The 21,935-nt window shown below is 29.0% G+C and overlaps 1 protein-coding gene across 13 annotated transcripts in view; it reads right to left on the bottom strand.

Moving 5' to 3' along the window:
* The window catches only part of Mbs (Myosin binding subunit), a 308,562-nt gene that overhangs the window by 16,468 nt on the left and 270,159 nt on the right, over positions 1–21,935 (bottom strand). For 7 of the 13 annotated variants that reach the window (XR_012757327.1, XR_012757326.1, XR_012757325.1 and 4 more), the window contains 3 exons: positions 16,940–17,047; positions 10,856–10,942; positions 9,907–10,011 (listed from right to left, as the gene is read on the bottom strand). Coding sequence is in view for 6 of the 13 variants with exons in the window: in XM_075372616.1 (XP_075228731.1) it covers positions 9,907–10,011; positions 10,856–10,942; positions 16,940–17,047 (300 nt within the window). In the remaining 7 variants the exon portion in view is untranslated. The remainder of the gene's footprint in view (positions 1–9,906; positions 10,012–10,855; positions 10,943–16,939; positions 17,048–21,935) is intronic. The other 6 variants (XR_012757331.1, XR_012757329.1, XR_012757330.1 and 3 more) reach the window with 1 other exon arrangement.

Raw genomic sequence — 21,935 nt, forward strand, 5'->3', positions numbered from 1 at the left:
AAAAGGAAGGATCAATATTATTTACAATTGACAGATCTTATATAGCATATGAAAGCATGAATGCAATAAAAATGAAATGTAATAGAAATTTTGAAAATGAAGAGACTGAAGATCTGTTTCAATTTTAAAAATTTCCACAGTAAAATGTTTCTCTAGAAATACAGCTCAGAAATTAATGTTGCAAATGGAATGCGCAAATGCAATGTAAAAGGTTAACTGACTATCTACATAAAAAAAAACATTCATCATGTTCAATTCATGTTACTTCTAAAATATTTTGCCGGTATGCAGAAAATGGCATAATATAAACATTAGTAATATTTAGAATGCATTTCATGCCATAACAATAATGGATTTAAAAATTATGAGACCTCTTTAATGTAAAAAATAACATTTTGTATTATTCATCATGATGATACTGACAATCAAATATGCGTTACCAAAAACTAATTATAATTAATTCATGCAAGAATCAAATAAAGTTTCTTAAGGAATAAAGTAATTTATAAAGAAGTGCAGTAATTTAAAAAAATACATAAATAATTGGAAAAATGAGATGTGCTAAATTGTATTGAATGTTATACTACAGTGCCATAAAAAGAGGGAAAAACTAGAAATTTTTTATGCTACATAAGTTTTCATGCTTATATTCATTGCATGTAAAATACTAGATGGATTTGGGTATATATATATATATATTAAATTTTTTATTATTCACACTTTCTTTCTTAAAATAAGTTTAATTTACAAAATAGGCATGCATTCATCCTAGCTGCTGTACACAACTGCTTGGATACCTCAAAATATCCCTTTTACTAGTGCTATTTTAACAGATGGTACTTAAATGTATGTAAATAAATGACCAGTTTTAAGAGTTTATTATTTTTTTATGATGTAATCACTACCGATTGTTAAAAACAAATTTTTAGCTGCTAAGAAATAAAATAATTATTTTTTTATAAATATAAAAAAATGAGAAAAAATTTGAATTTTTTTTTTTTTAAATTTAATAAATTAAATGTTACACACTTGTTAATCAACCTTTGTAATTTATTAAGAATTCTTGGCATACAATACACAATTAACACCATAAATAAAAACCCCCTTGATCTAGAAGTGAGAATCTTATCCTGATCTCATAGCTGATGTTTGCACGTATGTGTTTGTAGTACATACACACAGGCAATAATTATTTATTATTACTGAGTTGTGATCAGTACAACTCCCATTTTACTGACCAAAGAACGGACAAACATTAGGGGAAAAATTGTAGTAAAGGAAGGACATGATTAAACCAGAAGGGCTTCTGATTAAGATAGTTTATCTAATGCTCAGGGCCATTGCAAGTGATATAGCTTTTAACATGACCACATTGTTAACAATTCAACAGTGAACATTTCTCTTCTTCCATACGTTAAACAATCTCTTTTACGATTTCCTTTTCTTAATCGACATCACTCTATTGACACTGTTCTGACCAAAGAAAAAACCAATACCAATGAAGTTCCCAACTCCTCATCTTCTTCAAAACTCTGAACTTAATCAGATTAAGATGGAATTCTCACTACTTTCTATTATACATAGCGGGTTTTTTATTTTGGTTTGAAAATTATTATCAGGTAACAACTAGGAAAAGGACATTACTTTGTAATTAAATAAATATTTTCAAATTGTTTTGGTGCATATTTCTAAATTTTTTATGTAAATGTGTAAGGAGAAATTTAACACTATTTGGAGTCTGTGTAAGTAACAATTTTTTGTTTTCTCATACTTAAATGTTATTACTCTATGTTTATTATTCAATAAGATTGATCCTTCATTTATTTTCATCTTACACTTTAGTCAAAATTATTAAAACATGACATCAACTTGGATATTTAAAATATAAATTCTATCAACTGGATAGTTCATGTTGGACATTACAAGTCATGGTGCCTTATGGATTTATTGTAGAAATTATTTTTGATATAATCAAGAGTTATTTCTTCGCCTACTGCCTCTTGATTTGCTATAATGGTTCAAACTGTGAGTAAAAGGCTTAAAACAAGAAAAACTGAGCCATTCAAATATTATCAAAAGTCAATTGATAGCCATCTACTATTTTATATAAATATATATAAAAATAAATCTAAACCCTACCTAGAATTTAAGAAATGTATTACAGATAAAATGAAGAGCAAAATAAAGAAAAAATAAAATAATCACAAATGCAAAAATGTTTGCACATTAAAATAGCATAAAGTAAAAACAAAGTATAAAACATATTGGTTCACAAAAAAAATCAGAAATATTTTGTGTGTACAAGCTCTGCTAACTAGATATTTTTTTGTTTTTTTAAATTTTCACCAAAATGATACATTTAACTGATTTTTTACACCATTAACTACTGATCATAATCATAATTTATGAATAAACTAACACTCATTTAGTTATTAGTATTTCTTCCTTTAGCCTCCTCTAAATAATCTGGATTTTGTTCCAAGGAACTCATAATTTAAAATTATTAGTGATTAATTATTTATAACAAAATTAAAACTACAGTAAAATTGAGGCGATTAAGAATATAAATATTTGGGGATAGATTCAGCATAATATAATAGGTCCTAGCCATCTAGCAAGTTACTGCCGTCTTTATATCCTAAAACCTCCCTCACATCTATTCTGGCCAATACTAATTTATTGATCAAGAGTTGTTGACCGAATGCATTCACTTTCTGTCTCTAAATAGAAACCTGCAGGTTTACTATTATAAAATAAGCTATAAGTGCCTTCCTCAGAATGATGGCAGCTTAAAATAAAAATCATTTGATTCAATTTTCAATTCCTTTTCAGATATTTTAGTAATGATTTTACCATCAAAAATGTATGATGTCCTAGAGGCAGAGAAAAGATTTGTTTATAAGATAAGAATATGGTCTTACACCATGTTTTTGCCATCTAAATATAGAATTATGGCATCTATCAGAGTTGGCATCTAAACATAATTAAATATAACTGTTAAAAAGAAAATGTAATTAAGAAAAAAAAAAACTAAAACAATATCAGGTGCATTGAATATGAGAAAAATTCATCAAATATAAAGAAACCAGAGGCGAATTACCATTTTCAACACATAAAAGGTCAACTGAAATTTAATTACGCTTATGTGAAGATGGTCCACGGTTATAAAAAATTGAACTAAAGAAATATTTGAATGCATTCTAAAAACTAAGTTGTTGAAGAATAACCAAACTCTTTTATAACAACAATTTTAAAGAAAACAGATGAAATAAAAAAAAACTTCCTTTCATTACCTTTACTGTTTATTACAAATATATTTATTTTGTGCAGCAAAATTTTTTATATCTTTCACTCTTTCCTTTCACACTTCATCATTCCTAATCATTTCATTTCCTTTGGATGCAGAAAACTGATCGATTCATAAATTTTCCAGGGTGTTAAGAAAATGTTAGAGTAATTTTCGTTTTCAACTATTTTAAAAAGTTTTGTAAGCCCCAGTACATTTAATTTCATACTTGGTTACATCTCTATTGAAAAATAAACCTCTATTACTTTGTTTTCTACATCAAACTTTCAAGTTCAGAATAATTTTTTTCCACAGTCATCAAATTATTCAATGAAATACAAGGCATGTTTTTAAAGTAAGTACTGTTCTGAAATTCCACCACTGCTACGTTGCAGTCAACATTCCACACATGCGCACTGTGTACTTGCATCTGCTGGCAAGCCAAACGCCATTTCGGAAATATTCGACTGTGTTTATGTTTGTTTGTGAGTATTTAAAATGCCTCTGCTGATCGAGAATCCTGCCGATTGTGAAATACGTGGTGTGATTTGTTTTCTTAATGCTAAAGGCATGAAAGTGGCTGAAATTCATCGCCAGATAAGCAGAGTATGGAGAAAACATTATAAGTGATGGAATGGTACGAAAATCGGTTAGAGCTTTTAAAAATGACTGCCAGAATGTTCATGATGAGGAACGGAATGGATGACCTGTCAGTACTGAAAATTTGGTGCAGAAAGTTGACGAAAAAGTGAGACTGAACAAACGCTTTGCAATTTCTTCGCTATCTGAAGAGTTTCAAGAAGTATTGTCTATGAATGATGGTGTTCAAAAGCTGATAGCACGATATGACAAGTGCCTTAATATTGGTGGCAATATATTACTTTTGTACATATTATGTAGAAAAGTAGATTAAATTACAGGTTTTCAAGTAAAAATAAAATTGTTAAGAACAGTGTACTTGTTTTTTTTTTAATTTCAAAATGGTACTTACTTTAAAAACATCTTCGTATCTTTTCAAAAAGTAATTTAAAAATACTTACAAAAGTTTTCCTTAATGGAATGATATGGTATGGATTTAAAGCAATTTTTTTAATAATCATATTTCCAAAGTTATAATATTTTTTCATAAAAGGATCACAGAAAGAAGAGGGAAAATGTAAAAGAAAAATAATCTCACCAATTAAGAATAAGACTGACTGAACAGAAGCCACATACATATATATATCCAACTCTATCGTTCATTTTTTTTTTAATAAAAGAAAATGTCTAATTATGTTGTGATTTTATGAATATCATTAATAAAATAATTATTCTTTATATATATATATATATATACTGCTGAACCCGCCATGGTTCGCTGTAGCACACTGTGGTTGCATGGATGAGAAATGAGAACAAAACAAAGCATATGTTTCATAGAAGTTTAATTTTGCAATACTTGTGGATATACAATATTTTTTTGTTTTTCCACTGTCTGTGTAGATATAAAGGCTATCTGGTTTGCCGACTCGGGAACATGCACATACAGTTGTCCATGTGAGAAGCAATCCGCATCTAAATCTAAACCACACAATTCTAAAGATTGACCTTGAGCTTTATTGATTGTGATTGCAAATGCCAATCGAATTGGGAATTGCAATTGAAATTTTAAATTGAAATGGTGTATCGGTCGGGATCATGGGTATTCGAGGAATGAGGACATCTTCACCTTTGAAAGACCCTGTTCTTGCTTCCACTACGTTATTCATCAATTTCTTAACTGCAAGTCGCGTGCCGTTGCAGAGTTTTGGCTGATTAATATTCCGCAACAGGATAATTGGCACACCTATTTTAAATTTTAATATGTGTGGTGGCATCCCTGGCAGATCAAGTGAGTTTAAAAATTCCGTTGGATAATTAACTACTTCATCTGCTTCCACAACAGTGTCTATCGACTTATATGTAATTTCCTCACTTTGAATGCTGGATTGAATAACATTATTAAGTTGATAGACATCTTTATTCTTTGCAGCAAGTATAGCTCGTTTACTGAGCCAATCGTGATTCCTATGATTAATTTGAATATCGTGATTCCTATGATTAATTTGAATATCAGGAAATACTTTTTCGATCAGTTCTTCTTTCAATGTTACGAAATTACAAAAATTATCAGGAAATGATATTCGTCTAGATGTCTCATCGACTGGCAGCTGTTCGTTTCCAATGTCCAGTAACTTTCGTGAGAATACCTCAGCTGATGGATCATTCTGCAACTGAACACGCATATTCGTAGTCAACTGCAATGTACGTTCGTGTCACCACAGTGTTGAATATTTCAGGCAAGCATTTATTTCATCTGCTGGTGTCAATCAAGAAATTACAGGCAATGTTTGCCTAAAATCTCCTGCGAGCAATATCAAAGCATTCCCGAATGGTTGAACGTTTCCACGCAAACCTAGTAACGATCGATCAAGAGCTTTAAGTGATTTTTTATGTGGCATCGTGCATTCATCCCAAACAATGAGTTTACATTTTTGTAATACTTTTCCCATACAGGATGCTTTGGAAATATTGCACGTGGGAGTCTCGATGATTTGCATGTTTAATGGTAACTTCAGAGCTGAATGCGCAGTCCTTCCACCTGGTAACAATGTCGCAGCTATTCCAGACGAAGCAAGAGCTAAGACTATGTCATTTTTTGATCGAACCGTTGCTAGAATCAATCTAATGAGGAATGTTTTCCCAGTTCCTCCTGGCGCATCCAAGAAGAAGGTCCCCCCAACTCATTTATCATTTGCATTATGCGATCATAAATGCCTTTCTGTTCACACGTTAATTTGGGATTGTTTGATTGGACATATGACTGAAGATCACCAATGTTGTAACTCTGTTCACGGCGTAAATCCACCACAAATGAAGCAATCGCAGCTCAGGTGGGTGCTGGCATTCCCAATTGACTAAGAACTTTATTTGCATTAGCTAAGCACTTGTCTTCAATATTTATCAATGCTTCGTTGTAAATGCCTTCTGTAAATTCAGACAAAAGTGAATATTTAACCTAACAAAGGATTTTTTGGTCATTATGTAGGGATATTATTTTCTGTGTATTTGGTTATTTCGACTTTTTTTGTTTGCATAGTCTTAAGTCTATCTGGGCTATAAGAAAGTTGGGTGTTATAATTTATTTACTGTAAGTCATCCTTCTTGGTGGCTTTTCTTTTTGTTTTGGTGTTTTTTTTTGGTTTTTTAATAAAATACATATGTTTTAGCTGTTAAATATAATTCAAAGAAATTTGTTACTTAATCAGTTGTGATTTTGTTTACATTGCCAACGGCCATACAGGCTCTTTGTGATTGGTCTTGTGTTTGACAGCGGCCATCTTGCATTGATCTGATTGGTTTTCCTTTGTTTACATTTCCATCTGATTAATTATCCTCTTATTTATTAAAAAACTGCGCAAATTAAAAATAGATAGATAGATTTATTAAAAATAGATGAAAGCAATCTTTGATGCGGGTTATATATCGTGCTAAAATTTTTTATTATTAATAAAGTACAGATGTTTTAGCTGTTAAATATAATTCAAAGAAATTTGGTCGTTGTGTTTGACATCGGCCATCTTGCATTGATCTGATTGGTTTTCCTTTGTTTACATTTCCAAATTAAAAATCTACAAATTAAAAATCGATAGATAGATTTATTAAAAATAGATGAAAACAATCTTTGATGCGGGTTATATATCGTGCTAAAATTTGAGCTCAATCGGTGCAGAACATTTTGAGTTTTTGAAGCGTACACAAACGAACTTAACAGTTTTATATATATATATATATATATATATATATAAGCGAACAGATTGTTCATCAGCAATGTGCATATGAAAGAATAATTATTTTATTGATAAGCATAAAATTACAACATAATTAGACAAATTCTTTTAATTAAAAAAAAAAAATGAACGATACAGTAGGTTATACATTTATAAAACAATACATTGTATGGCTAAGAGCCATAAAATAATATTACAAATGTCAATAATATACTCTTACTATTAACTACAGAAGAAAATTCTAATTCTGGACATACATGTATATATATATCTTAATATGAAGCATATATTATTTCATGATTTTGACTCTAAATTTAAAGGTATGCGTACACAGATTCATAGAAAATCAAAAGCAAATAACAACATTCTTAATAAGAAAAAAAAACATGAAAAGTAACGGTAAAGTTGTATGCTATACACATTTACTTGCTGCTGTGGTAGTACCATCTTCTCCATTGTTAAGCTTCACTATTTTAACACTACCGTCTACCACTTCCATTTTAGGCCTAGATTTGACTGAAGTTCAAGGCTATTTAACATTTTTATAATTCCACTAAAAACTGAGCAGTTAGTGGAAGCTGATGTTAAAATTACTACCCAAAAGGTAAAAAAAAAAAAACATGAGTTTATTTTCATATTTCAACATGACATACCAAAAAGCCAAACCCATGAACTTATTTGACTGTTTAAGTATTTACTATACTATTTATTCTTTTATTTATTTACTATATCACTTTAGTTATTACAGCTTTACCATAGATTACTCAGGTCATCAATAACTAGGATACAAAGTGGTGAAATAAAATTTCACTATCGAACACTTTATTATAATAAAAATAGGTTTAATTATGTGAGATTCCAAATTATACAATCAAATTAGAGCAGCAAATTTGTAACACTATACTTTGAAAAATGAAAAAGTTGAATTATTTTACCTTTGCAAAATACATCTACCAGATACAAAAAACATCGGTCGATGTAATGAAACATGAAATAGTTGAAAGTGAATACATCTGTTTATTTTTTTGTGAAAATATAGGATAATACATTAGTGCCATATTATTTAGCAATAAATTAATGCCAGGCTCAGGACATGGACTACATGGTTTTAAGTGGTCAAATTTAAAGAACAGTCTATTACAGGAAATGTATTGACCATGAAACCAGGTGTATTATTCATTATATGAAATAAATCTATTTAGTTCTACACCATTATTTTTAGTTTTACCCTACAACATACTTTTGATGTTTTAATATAAAAAAAGGTTCAATGAAATACGAAACACGAATAAAATTCAGGTAATAAAATATTTTGGAAAACATATTTAACTTCATATGTAGAAATAAATTAATTTAAAAAAACTCTGCATGTATTACAACAAAAAAAAATCCTGTAATACTAAATTAAATTCCAATAAACAGATTTATAGGATTATTCAGCAATAGTACATAAAATAAAGTAAATAGCAATAAATAAATTATAAAATAAAATAAAAAATAAAGTTCATATTTACTGTATGATCCATGAACATTGTTTTTGTAAATGGTACTATTAAATTAAATTTTAATCACTTAAATGACCAAATTTAAAAATTATTACTTATCTTAAATATGGAAAATATGTTTTGCTTGTTATAAAGCTGGGTGCAATTACTTTAAAGCATACGCCCTAATACTTGGATATCTTCTTTTGTTTTAAATTTATTATGCTTGTGTGTCAGGATATATATATATATATATATATACATACACGCACTATATAAAAGAGTTAGATTTATGTAATGCTTTCTATCAATCTGAGTACAGTTTTTTTAATTTATTAATAGTAAACTCTTTATTTTTTTTGTTTATAGAGGTTATTTTATTTTGAGAGGTTATTCAAAAAAATATAAAGGAAGAAGTTAACATAACATGTGGGGGTTTCTCTGTTTAACTCATTCTACATTTACCAATACAGAAAAGTTAAAAAAAATCTACTCAGTTATAAATCAGGTATTTAAATAAAATAGATTTTACATAATATTATATCTGTATTCTTATGGAGTAATTATTTTATTTTATTGATTTAAACATTTCTAGATTTCATATTTACACATTACATTAATAAGTTCTACTTTAATACTGGAACTAGTCTGACAATAGATATGTAAATGTCACTGTCTTTACATTATACTGAAACAGATTATAATTTATTATTTGATATATTGCAATGTCAATATTTTTTGGAACAAATAAAAACCATCTTTTTTAAAATACATCACTCACATGAAAAAACTGTTATTTTCCTTAAATGTTAATAAATAAAAATTATAAATCTTATATACAAATCCAAAAGTTTGTGTGTTCATTCGTTCTTGCATCACGTGAGATATCAGGAGGCATAGTAGTTTACAATAAATTTAATTCTCTGTATTTCTTGAAAGGCTTATAATTAAAAAAACATTTTTAAATATTTACTCTCAAGGGATGGACTATTTACCAACAGTATATTGAATTTGCATGTTCAATGGTACTATATTGGGTTGGCAAAGGAAACTACTGATCAGGTCATTAAAAGGTTAAATGTTAACTGTACACAAACTGCATTGAAATAAAAACCTTAAAAATCAAGCAAAAACATAATAGCAAAAAAAAAATATATAAATAAAATAAAATAAGATATACAAGAGAAATTACAGAATTATTTTAAAACAACAAAATTTAATAAAACCAAAATCACAACTTGAACACGAATAAAATTTATTTTGCATGCAAGAGCACGCTGGCTTTAGCAGAAATCACACATATTTACATCACTTAGAACTACTATACCTATTTAGTGGCATTCACCGATGCAGTAAGTTTTGATACAACTCGTGTCAGCGCACGATTTTCAGTACGTAATCTTTCATTTTCGGCTTTGAGTTTTTGCAATTGCTGTAAATGACACATATAAACATTTTTATATACTCCTCAAGTGGGAAAATATAAAAAAAAAAAAACAAAAACAATCTACTTTCATCAGATATAGTCTACTTTACCACAGAGTAATGTTTATTAACTGAATAAATTCAGGCTGATATGTACATCAGCTTCTGTGATATACATATAAAAATATCACAATAACAGAACACATACAAAATACTTCTTGAACTTTCTTTATTTTATCTAAACACAAACGGCTAGTTTATTTATAAATAATTTAAGTATGGTTTCATATAACTTTAATAATTTTAATTAAAAATATTATTGCCGAATAATCAATATTTCTCACCTCAATCGACAAAATACATTTTAAAATAGAATGATAAGTCGAGTTCTATCCTTGACAAAGACAGTATTTGTCGAAAACAATAGAATTTTAAGTTGATCATATGAGCACGTAATACAAAGAGTAAACACTACAATAAAATCAGATAGCTAATCTTATTTGTGGGTTATGACAATGCAAACTCGCACCCGACTGAACTAACAGCAGTTCCCAATCCTTTATCAGACTACAAAATGAGAAATAAAAAATTTAAACAAATAATTTATACATAAAGAAGCAAACTTTTTTAACAGGATATAGGTAAATAAAAAAAAAGACTGAAATAATAAAATAAGTTTAGCAGCAAAATATGAACAAATTACACAGGAAAAACCTAAAACAAATAAACTAAATGGCACACCATTCACAACAAAAAGATTTTGGAAAAATTAAGAGAGCATTTAAACAATTTAATAAGAAATTCAACAGAATTTTTATAATGATTAAAGCAAATGAAAAGGTGCAGATTACCTTCAGTTCTTCTTCCATTTCAGACAGTTTTCGTTCCATTGCTCGCCTTTCTCTCTTTTCTATTTCTGACAGAGATACCTTGGAGCCCTAAAAAAAAGTTCTTATAACTATACTAAGAATATCAATAAGTTTGATACACATAATATTTTATACATTCATTACAGAAACTTATACAAGAATTTTACAATCATAGAAGTCAATTTTAAGAAAAGTAATATGCAAGAGATGAAATTAAATTTTGGAAGTTTTAAAATAATTTCCAATAATTAAGATATAAAGAACTTGAATTAACTATTATGCCTGAAAGTAATCAAAACGAAAAGGATATGTGAAATCAGAATGGTAAAGGAAAAAGGTAAATGAGACTGCCACATCATGGTAAAATTAAAAAACAAATTTTTATAAATCCTGAACCACAGGACCAAGGAACATAATCATGCTACTTAATGGAGACTAACCTTATATCATAATTTCAAAAGGTTTTTTAACTTTCTGCTTCAAAGATTCATTTATTTAATCTATCCAGTATTAAAGGTTGATGTCCAATTACAACAACTATACCTCTATTTTTTTACAAAGTCAAAAGCTTGATTTTCATTTCTTTAAGCAATAAATAATGTAATTAAAAGAGTAAAACATCTTTTTATTTTCTATTTTGTAGCATATGAAAAATTCCACGCCTGATTGAGATTTGAGCTAAGTACCTTCCATACAAAAGAAGAGACAATACCACTTTCAAGAAAATTAGCAATGATAGAGATGCCATTTATACCTTCTGCAGCCAGATGGATAAAAATTATATTTACTTAAATAATAGCAGGTTGCACAAAGCTAACAGATTCCCAAAATACAAATCAGATTGTTTCACTTTTCATAATACTAATCCAGAAATTATATATTCTGTGTTAGTTTGCAAATCAGACCAAACAATTAATTATTTTTCAGCTGTGGAGATCTGAAGATTTTTTCTAAGTAAATTTAATAAGAGATTTTTGTGACTAATTAAACTGGAAAAACTAGATTTTGATTAAATCACATCATATTGTTTAAAGATGTTCAAAATTTTATTTAAAATAATTGCATTAAAAGTTAAGTATTCTGCTGCATTGTGGTAAACATTTTTACTGATTAACAAAAATATATTTCTTTAATTATTAGTTAGTACCAATTTTGATTTTATTATCATTAAAATGAATTGACCAATCAGTTCACTGAATTGGACCTAGATTCATGAAAGATTCAAAACAGAAAAGTATCAGTACAGGTATAATCCTGGTTATCTGAAATAATGGGGGCGGGCTGAATTCAGATAAGCTGAGTTTGCTAAATAAAGAGAAAAGGATTATTTTATTGAAAATACAACATTATTTTGCCTGAAAAACTTTTATTTAAGTGATTTGATTAAAAGATGTTTACAGCAGCCTTTTAATTATTTTTTTCAGAGTTTAATTTTCTACCAGTTTTCTTGCGCAATGGCAGACCAATGTAATAAAATTACATCACTGGGTGTCTACTCATTGCTTTGTTTGACAAACCATAACAATAGTGCAAAATCAACCGACGATGTCATTTAAAAACTGCAAAAATACTTTGGTCCATTGGTTGCAATAGGCTTGCAACATTGGATGGAAAAACTTTTATCGAAATATCACTAGCTAAATTTGGAGTGCACTGCAGCATTGCCGACAAATAAAAATCACTTTTCAAGGTAAATTTTTATAACCTAATAACCTTTCAACGCTGGGTACAAATATTCATTAAACCATTTTTCAACGTACATCAAATGACAGCCATTCATTTTTTTATTTATTTCTGTAATGCAATGGAAATATTTTTTATTGCTTGAGGATTTTTGAATTTATTGATAGACATTTAAGGGGAAACAAAAATTTTCCGAAGTGTTACTACACGCTAACACTATTATTATTATTCTGTCCTTGCTCATTTTGTGACCTGGAACTAATGCTTCATCTCTCAGTGGAAGCGATTCTTGGGTAATAAGTTACAATTTAGTCCTGATTCATCAGGATTAAATAGTTGGTCTTTTGTATAACTGCCTGTTATTTTTTTAAATTCAGTTTTGAAAAGTTCAGCTGCATTTTATCAGCCGATAACAGCCCACCACAAATATTTAATTGACAAATTCCACATCTGGTTTTCTACCTGTCCAACCATCCATCCTGAACTTCCCATAAAGTTCACATATTCATCACCGAGCATTTCTGCTAACATTCTCAAGCCTTTTCTTCTATGATAATACCAGATATTGGAAGTCTTTTTTTCCTATTCTGTGTGAACCACAAAAAGACAGATTCATTTAGTTTTTTATATTCTGACAGTTTAATTGTTTTCCTATTGTATGTTATAACATTATGCTGTTCGAGTTAGTCTTTGCATTTCATTCAGTCTGAAACTGGAAATACAGACACCAAAATCTCCCCCTTTTAACAGCTTCCAATTTTTTTTTTTCAATAGTTATAACTATGTGTTTATGTTTACAAGACATTATGTTAAATTTTAATTTTATTTTACAAAAAAAAATTACCACATACAATATGAAACAAAAATCACATAAAAGTAAATAAGTATAGACAGTGAAACTGTACACATTCAACCACAATATAGGACTCGAACTCCTTGCAACAGACATAATGTAATACTGTAGTAAGAAAATGATTTGCGCAGTTATTACAATAACATCCTGCCTAAAGTAATGTTTATGCTTCTGATTAGAGAAATAGCTTTTGTTTACAGGCGGCCTACTTTATTGCATTTTGGTATGAATTTGTTTCTTTCTGTGGGTTTTAATAAATTATTTAATTATCTCTTTTTAAACACAAAATACAGTAAAAATATTTAAATATATTCGGATAAAAAGGTTTCAGTAAGCCCGAGTTTGTATAATCAGTTATTTACTATATATAATTAACACTTTATACAATAATGAATTTTAGAAAATGGTTGTTTATTAAATGATAGGAATGTAGGCTTTTTCATAATTCCTTATATGATTTTTTATTTTTCAATGCACTTTTGAATTATTATAATTTACAATCCCACATATTACTAATATGATCAATAATCATCAATACTCAACAGCGCTTTAATTTTATTAAAAAAATAATTAAATATGTAAAATTTTTTTTTTTTTAATAAGTGAAGACCAAACAAAATAGACAAAAAGAGTAATTTAAATTTTCTCTGTATTATTTTATTGATTGATGAAAGTTTCTATCAAAATTCATTTTTTCAAAATTTTTTTAATTTATTTTAAAAATAAGCAAAAATGGATTAATGTTAACTAATAATTAATGTAGCTTCTCAAAAATGACACTTAAGAATATTAATTTTTTTCTTACATTACATGTAAGAAAAGGAGTTATAAGCTGAATACCTTTCCTCTTTAGTTATATAAAACACCTTTAAAAACTGTACATAATTTTATAATTCTTTTATTGTTAAAATAGAATTCATCTCATTCACACTAACTTATTAAAATAAAAAATGGTGTAAAAAAAATAAATAACAGCTTTTTAATATTACATGTATAAAAAAGATGATTTGCTATTTTGATCCTAAACAATTTTTTTTGTCTGTTAGTGATTACACTGAGACAAAAAAAATTTTTAACGTTCTCTAAGTGTGATAGTATTACTTGAATTGCTTTTTTCATACATTGCAGATCTGTAAATAAAATATTTCTATTACCCTTAATTTTAAATAAATTACGCTTAAAAAAATTAACGGAAAATATAGTTAAAATCTGTAAAATTTATAATTTTGCATGGTCATACCTGTGTCAGAATAATTTGCTGATGGTTTTCTTTTATAAATAGCCTCAGGCACAACACGAATTAATGTCTAACAGTAATCAGCTAGCATGTTAGTATTTTATTTCCCTTTATAGCTTTCTATCACCAAAATGTCTTGGTGGAAACGTTCAGTGTTTGTCACTTACATCTCCGAGGTTGTTCGGGAAAAATTCCCGACATGAGTGGAGAATGTATTTTCAAAAACATATTACATCCCATAGCTCTGTATGAAGTAAAAAGTTGATTAACAATATCATAATTGTCAAAATTTTTGCAAACATCTAAATGAACCCCAAGCTGAACTTTCTACATTATTTAACAATGAGTTAATACATCATATTTGACCAACTCTCTTATTTGAGGACCAACAAATATTCCTTCTTTAATTTTTCCTTCACTTACATTCGGAAATTTCTGCCTGATGTACAAAAATCCGGGACAATCCTTAGTCATTGTTTTTACAAAATTTTTTATTAGTCCTAGCTTGATATTGAGAAGAGGTAAAAATATTTTTTTGGGCTCATGAATAATATTTTTCCAATTTGGAGTTAAGTTGTCTTGTTTCTTTCACTTGGTAACATAATGTTTATCCCTATCTCTGTTCCATGTTTACCCCTGTCCCATTCGCAAAGCAAACACATGCACTTAGTATAGCCTAATTGCATGCCTAACAAAATAGCTATAATTTTCAAATCACCACATGTTCCAGCTATGTTTTTTATAATTTATTTTTCAAGAAAGTCTTTCATCACATCGTATGTCTCTTTCAAATTAATATCATAAGCGATTGATATCAAAGGATATTTGTTATCGTGTACTAGAACCACTTTCAAACTATACTTGGACAAATCTATGAAAAGGCACCAGTCCTCAGGTTTATGAACTTGTTCTAAGTGCAACATAAACTCATCAATACTTGTGCAATAAACTAGATTAATTTCATCAATAAAGTACTGAGAAAGTTCTTTCTGTCGGCTTTGAAAGCCCAAAATTTTTGTATTTTTTGAAGTAAATTCCAACCTTGCAGTCTTGATCCTAACAGTTCAGTTTGATTTTTTGATAAATTTAAATCCCTAACCAAGTCACTTAATTCACCTAGTGATATAAGATGTGGCTTATTGGAAGAAAATTCAAAATCAAATTCATTGTTGTCTTCTTCAGTACTGTCTGATTCTTCATCGCTGCCTTTGAAACATACATTCACAGGTGGCTCAGGATCTGGAATAATTTCACTATGAGGTACAGGCCTGATTGCAGATTGCAATGAAGGATATTTTAAGTATGTTTAAATTTTTTAGAAATTTCATGCACACTTGTTAAACAAAAGTAACAAACGGTTACAGGATACTTTGGTTCATGCCAAACCATAGGTAAACAAATGGTAAAGCCTTCCGTGTACCTTTCAACCATCCTCTTAAATATAAAGAACAATAAGTGCTTACTATATGAGGAGCCCATGTCTTATCCTGATCACCAATTTTACACAGAAAATACAAATGAAAGGTGCTTTTTTAATTAAAGGTGTAATGTTTTTTCTATTTGATTTTACAGTAAACTCACCACATACATTACAAATGGCATTCATATCATTTACAAAATTTCCAGGCATTATGACACTGCACTGTTAAACTTAAGACAGCAATAAGACTGAACAAAATTAATTCATTCCTAATCCAGTGCTTAATACAAACACAGCTGTGTTTTCAGCTACATGTTTTGACCTGCACAGACATGATTAATCTTGTCTATGAAGGCTCACTCTTCAGTATTAGATATAATGTCCTAATATGTGACTATAATATGATTTAATTCTGTCTAGTATTGTTTATTTATAGCTTATAAATTATGTTAATGAAGTTAAACAATAAAAAATGAGCTAACAAAATACAATATAGGAGCTTAAAATGCTAACTATATGTTGAAAAACTCCTTTAATTAAAATTAAAAATTTTTCAAAAATGGTGGGTGATAGAATGATATTCTGAGTTCATATTCGTTTTCAGCATCAAAAAAAAGATTAAATTCATGAATTGATGTTAGGAAACAAAAATTACGTTTATCAGTGTTATCAATAAAGATTTATGAAATTTATCTCAAATAAATAATGTGAAGTGAAAAAACAAAAAACATTCAAAGCCAGAAAAAGGGAAAATTTTCCCTTTAAATTATCACTCTTCCCAGAAATTATTCTCTTACATAAATCATTAAAATACAAAAAAAAAAATAAATTCAAGTAAACTGTGTAATTAATATTTAGAATCATGATACTTACATTATTTGTTGATTTCTCTGCAAGTGTTTTAACTTCCTGCAGATCTTGTTCAGTCTTGCGTAATTTTTCTCTCAGAATTTCATTTTCCAGTTGTGATTCTTCATATAACTGTAAACAACCATAAATCAGACTTAAGAGAACAAAAAAGCACACATAAAAGACATGAATTATAATTCAACACAAGATGATTCTCATTTTTAATTTAATAAGAGAGACTTGTTTAACACAAACAAAAAGCTATATTAAATGGTTAACGAAATAAATCCATAAGAAAGAATGTTTAAAAATATGTAATACAAAAATATGATGGTAACTGTAAACAAATGGTTATATTTGACTGATTACTGGGTTTGTGCATTTTTGGAGGAAAGTATATTTTTGGCTTGACCAAATCATTGGCCTGCATTTTCCTCAGAACTCAAAAAATTATTGTAACTGCTAAACATATTAAATTTCTGGATAAAAGAAGGCAGTGGGTTCTTATCAATTTTCAAAAAATAGTTCTGTCTCAATTATTTTGTGGATATTATAATCAAATTTATTCAAAATTACATATTCTTACTGATTTTTAATTTTAGAAAAAATGATTCATTTTCAAATTTATTGGTCATTTTAATTCTGTTTTCCTTTCTTTTGCAGTCTGGTTAAGGATGTAAATTTATTTTACAAACGTCATGTTTGTTAACCTCTAACAATACAAGGGTTCTCTGTTCATCAGAATTGCATTCAACACCACCATAAGCTCCTTATGAGTTACTTAAGCTCAAGTCATTAATAGCAAACCTTAGATAGAAAATCCATCTCATCATTATTGAACTGTACATTGGACAGCCATTTTTTGACCACAATTAAAAACACCTCCCTTACAGAGATTTATTTACTGTAAATGATTTAATTTCCTTATCATATAACTATTGACCTCAGTGTTGTTTTACTACATTTTTTTGGGTTGCACCTGCATGTAATGAATCCAAGGATTCAACATCAGTTTTCATGATCTTAAGAAAGTTGCGATCATAATTTGCATGCTCCAATAACAATCCTGTATGATGTCAAAACAAAACTCTAAATTCAAGTTAAAGCTTTCAAAAACTTTTATGGCCAGTTTGAGCAAACCAAACCAAATCATCCATTAAAAGTGTGCCCAAGAAACCACTGCTAAACCCCAATGTCATTTGCAGTTTCTCTGGATGGTCAGCTAGAGATTTTTTCATTACCAAACTGTACATATCATTAATGACATTTGGATTTCAGCTTGTTGATGCCTTACTGTCTGTCATTGTCATCTGAACTCACACCATTCTGAAATTGTTATATGCCTATAATTAATTTTTATTAAAATCCCCGTAGCTTCACTCCCAAAAGCCTGTTATAATCTTCTGAATTATTTACTTTGGCTGTCATCAAGCTACCATCAAAACACAACTTGGTACATCGCTCAAGCATTCTGTTATTATGTATAAAATTAAACATGCAACAAGCACTTGTTACACTAATATACACAATGATGCCGGACAACAATTAATGTGCCCTTACATTAAGTTCTTTTTAAGAAAAAAATAGGGCGAGATACTTTTTGGACAGACCTCGTATATAAAATAAACAATGGTCGGTTGTAAAAAGAATATAAGACTTAATCATTCACTTATTAAATTAATTAATTATCTGGTCTTTCAACTTCATTTTATTTATGTTTTTTGACTGAAAGCCAAAATAAATAATATTGTGGTTTTGAAATATGACTCAAAAACTTGAATGAAAATCTAAATTATTCAGACATTATAAGGAAATAAATAAACATTGAATAAAACATACTTTACAACTCTTTTTTCTAGAGTTTAAAATATGCTTTAAAAGATTACTATTTTTTATCATATCAATTTTGTATGATGTTTATGAAAGTCATAATTTCACAGATGTTTTTGTCATTATAAATTTTGATAGCATGGTTTCTATATTCTGTATTTATGATTTCCAGATGCAGTATTGCAAACTCTGACCTTGATTCTGTTTTTGCTCCTTTGTATGGATATAACACCTCAATAACTGATAATATTTGTAATAAAAAAAATGAAATCTAATAATACAACAACGTTGAAACTTAATAAACACGACAATATTTATATAAAATATTACTATACTAATAATATTATTAAAATATTGATTAATGTTTATAATGATGAAAAATATAAACCAGCATATAAACTATACAATAATATAATAAAACATTTGAAGTTTCATAATGATTCCAATGATTTGTGTGGTGTCTATTAAATAACATGCAAAGATTGTAATAAAATTTATTTTGGGAAAACAAATAGATCAATTAGGGCAAGATTTGCAGAACACTTTAGGTTTTATAAAAACAATAAGTAAGTTAGGTTTCTCTAATCTTGCTGATCATTTAATACTTAATAAACATTTCATCACTGATTTAGACACAAATTTAAAAATAATTGAAATTATAAAAGAATGTGATAATAACAATAAAAAATTACACATTTTAGAAAAGTATTTATACATACAAATATAGACAAAAGTTCAACTTTCTTAATATGCAGACAGAATTTGACAATGATTTTCTTATCAACACTGCGATAGATAACAGTACATTTGTATAAATTATTAAGTAAAATTCATATAAAATTAGTACAGTACTGTATATGTGGCTGGCCACAGGCAATATTGTATTTTAATTTTTGACTACATACTACAATGTATGTGACAGTTTTTAATGTTTAAATTTTAATGTGTAATTTAAAAAAAAAAATTGATTTACTGTTAATGAAGGAAACCCTTGCGCTTTTAATGTAAAAATTAGAGAAGCAATAAGATAAGGTAAGAAATATTGTTAGATTCTGTACTGTTGGTGGAAAGCTAAGTTTTACAAAGATACATCAAATATAAACAGGATTTTATTTTAAAAAAAAATTATTTATTTAAAAATAAAAGGCAAATATAATTTATTTTTCTACAGTTTCCTGCTTTAGAAATACATTTTTCCAGCGAGAAGGAAGGTTTTTTATCGCAGCATTGTAGAATGAAGCTGGTTGCGTCAGGAGCCAATTGCGCACGAATCCCTCCACGTCCTCGTCATATTCAAATTGTTGCCCTCCAAGAGCTTCTTTAAGCAGCCCAAACAAATGGAAATTGCAGGGCGATAGGTCCAGGCTGTAGGGAGGATGATCTAGTTGAGTCCAGTGCATTTCTTCTAGTTTTGAGACTGTTAAAGATCTAGTATGGAGACTGGTGTTGTCGTGGAGGAGGATGGACTCTCGAATCGGTTGGTCTCGTCTTTTGCAACAATATGCAGACCTCACCTCGTTCAACAGTTTGAAATAGTAAGCAGCACTGATTGTGTGTTGGTCATGCAAAAGATCAATGAGCAAAATGCCTCGCCAGTCAAAAAAAAACAGTTGAAAAAACCTTGCCAGCTGACAGTCGAATCTTGGTTTTCACTGGGGCTCCCTTCCCTTTCTTCCGCCACTCTATACTGGCTTGTTTCGACTGGAGAGTGTAGTAGTGGATCCATGTTTTTTCGAAGGTGATAATCCGACTCAAAAATGTATCAACTTCTTTTGCAAACCTTGCTGTAAGCCTCTGACAGATATCTCCAAAGGTCTCAACTTCTGATCTGTGGTCAAAAGAAAATGGCCCCATCTGGCACACACTTTACTGAACTGTAGGTCATTTGTGATGATCGCTTGACAGCTCCCATAAGTTATTCTGTTCTGCAACTTCAGATACTCTCACCCGTCGACTGTCTTCAAGAATGTCTTGAACCATGCAAATGTTTTAGTTTGTAATACTGGTCCACAGACAGCGATCATGTACCTAATTTTCCACTTGTTCTCGTCCTTCCTTGAACTCTTTATGCCAGGCAAACACACGAATCCTTGATAATGTTTGGTCCCCGAACTGTGCAGTTAATCTCTGGAATATTTCTGTCACTTGAACTCCTTCACGAGCAAGAAATTTTATAATTATGTGTTGCGCAGTGAAAGGGTGCACCAGTTGCTTCAACATCATGAGCATTACTGATGAACTGGTTGGGAATATGGAATGGCTGGCTCTCCCCACTCTTAATGACCCCACCCAAGCATACTAGAAGCGCAGACCCAGTCCTACCAACCATAGACGCTCAGGAACAAAAATCCCATTTGTATTTGATTTACCCTCATACTTTTGTCTTTGATATAATTAGTACAGAGGAAGATATGGACAAATACAATAAAAGGAGAATTAATTTTACTAATATATATATATATATATTAGTAAAGATAAAGAATTATATATAATTATATATTGAATGAAGATTATATATATAATCTGATTCCATATCAAAAAAGTTGGCTGACAGTGTCTTCTATAAAGAAAAACAGCCTTCAGTTTATAAAGAGTAAGGGGAAATCTTTTTTTTGTATCAGTGAAAAAATAATTCTTAAAACTATATATCACAGCAAACGTTATATGATTTTATTAGTAATAATTCAAATAAATAATAAAACTATAGATAAGAATCAAAACATATGGAAAATGTAATTTTGCACAATTATCTAGTTCAGATGATTCTGCATTTGATGGAAAAGTTGTATGAATTCATATGGTAGAGGTATGTAAATTAGCCTACAATACAATAAATTTAATTAGATGATTAAATCATACATTTAAGAATGTATGAAAATTAAATATTCTTCATTTCACTCCAATTAAGTCAAGATATGGACAGATCATGTGGGACTAATTTTACTTTAGTTATTACTCATCAAAGTTAAGAAAGGTTAAACACATAAATGTGCACGAATTCTAGCTGGGGTTCTGAAGTAATGTTGGCATTAGTGCAGTGCAGAGAACAGAGTACCATAAGAGGCTATCAAATTTAACTAGAATCTTTTCACCGGCCCAGTAATTCCATCTGCATATATCTACTTTAACCAAGTAACACTTAAGTATTGTTCACAACACAAAAAAATAAAAAAAATATTAGGATCTTTAA

This window comes from Lycorma delicatula, chromosome 8 (genome assembly GCF_047948215.1).
Source record: "Lycorma delicatula isolate Av1 chromosome 8, ASM4794821v1, whole genome shotgun sequence".
Taxonomy (NCBI): domain Eukaryota; kingdom Metazoa; phylum Arthropoda; class Insecta; order Hemiptera; family Fulgoridae; genus Lycorma; species Lycorma delicatula.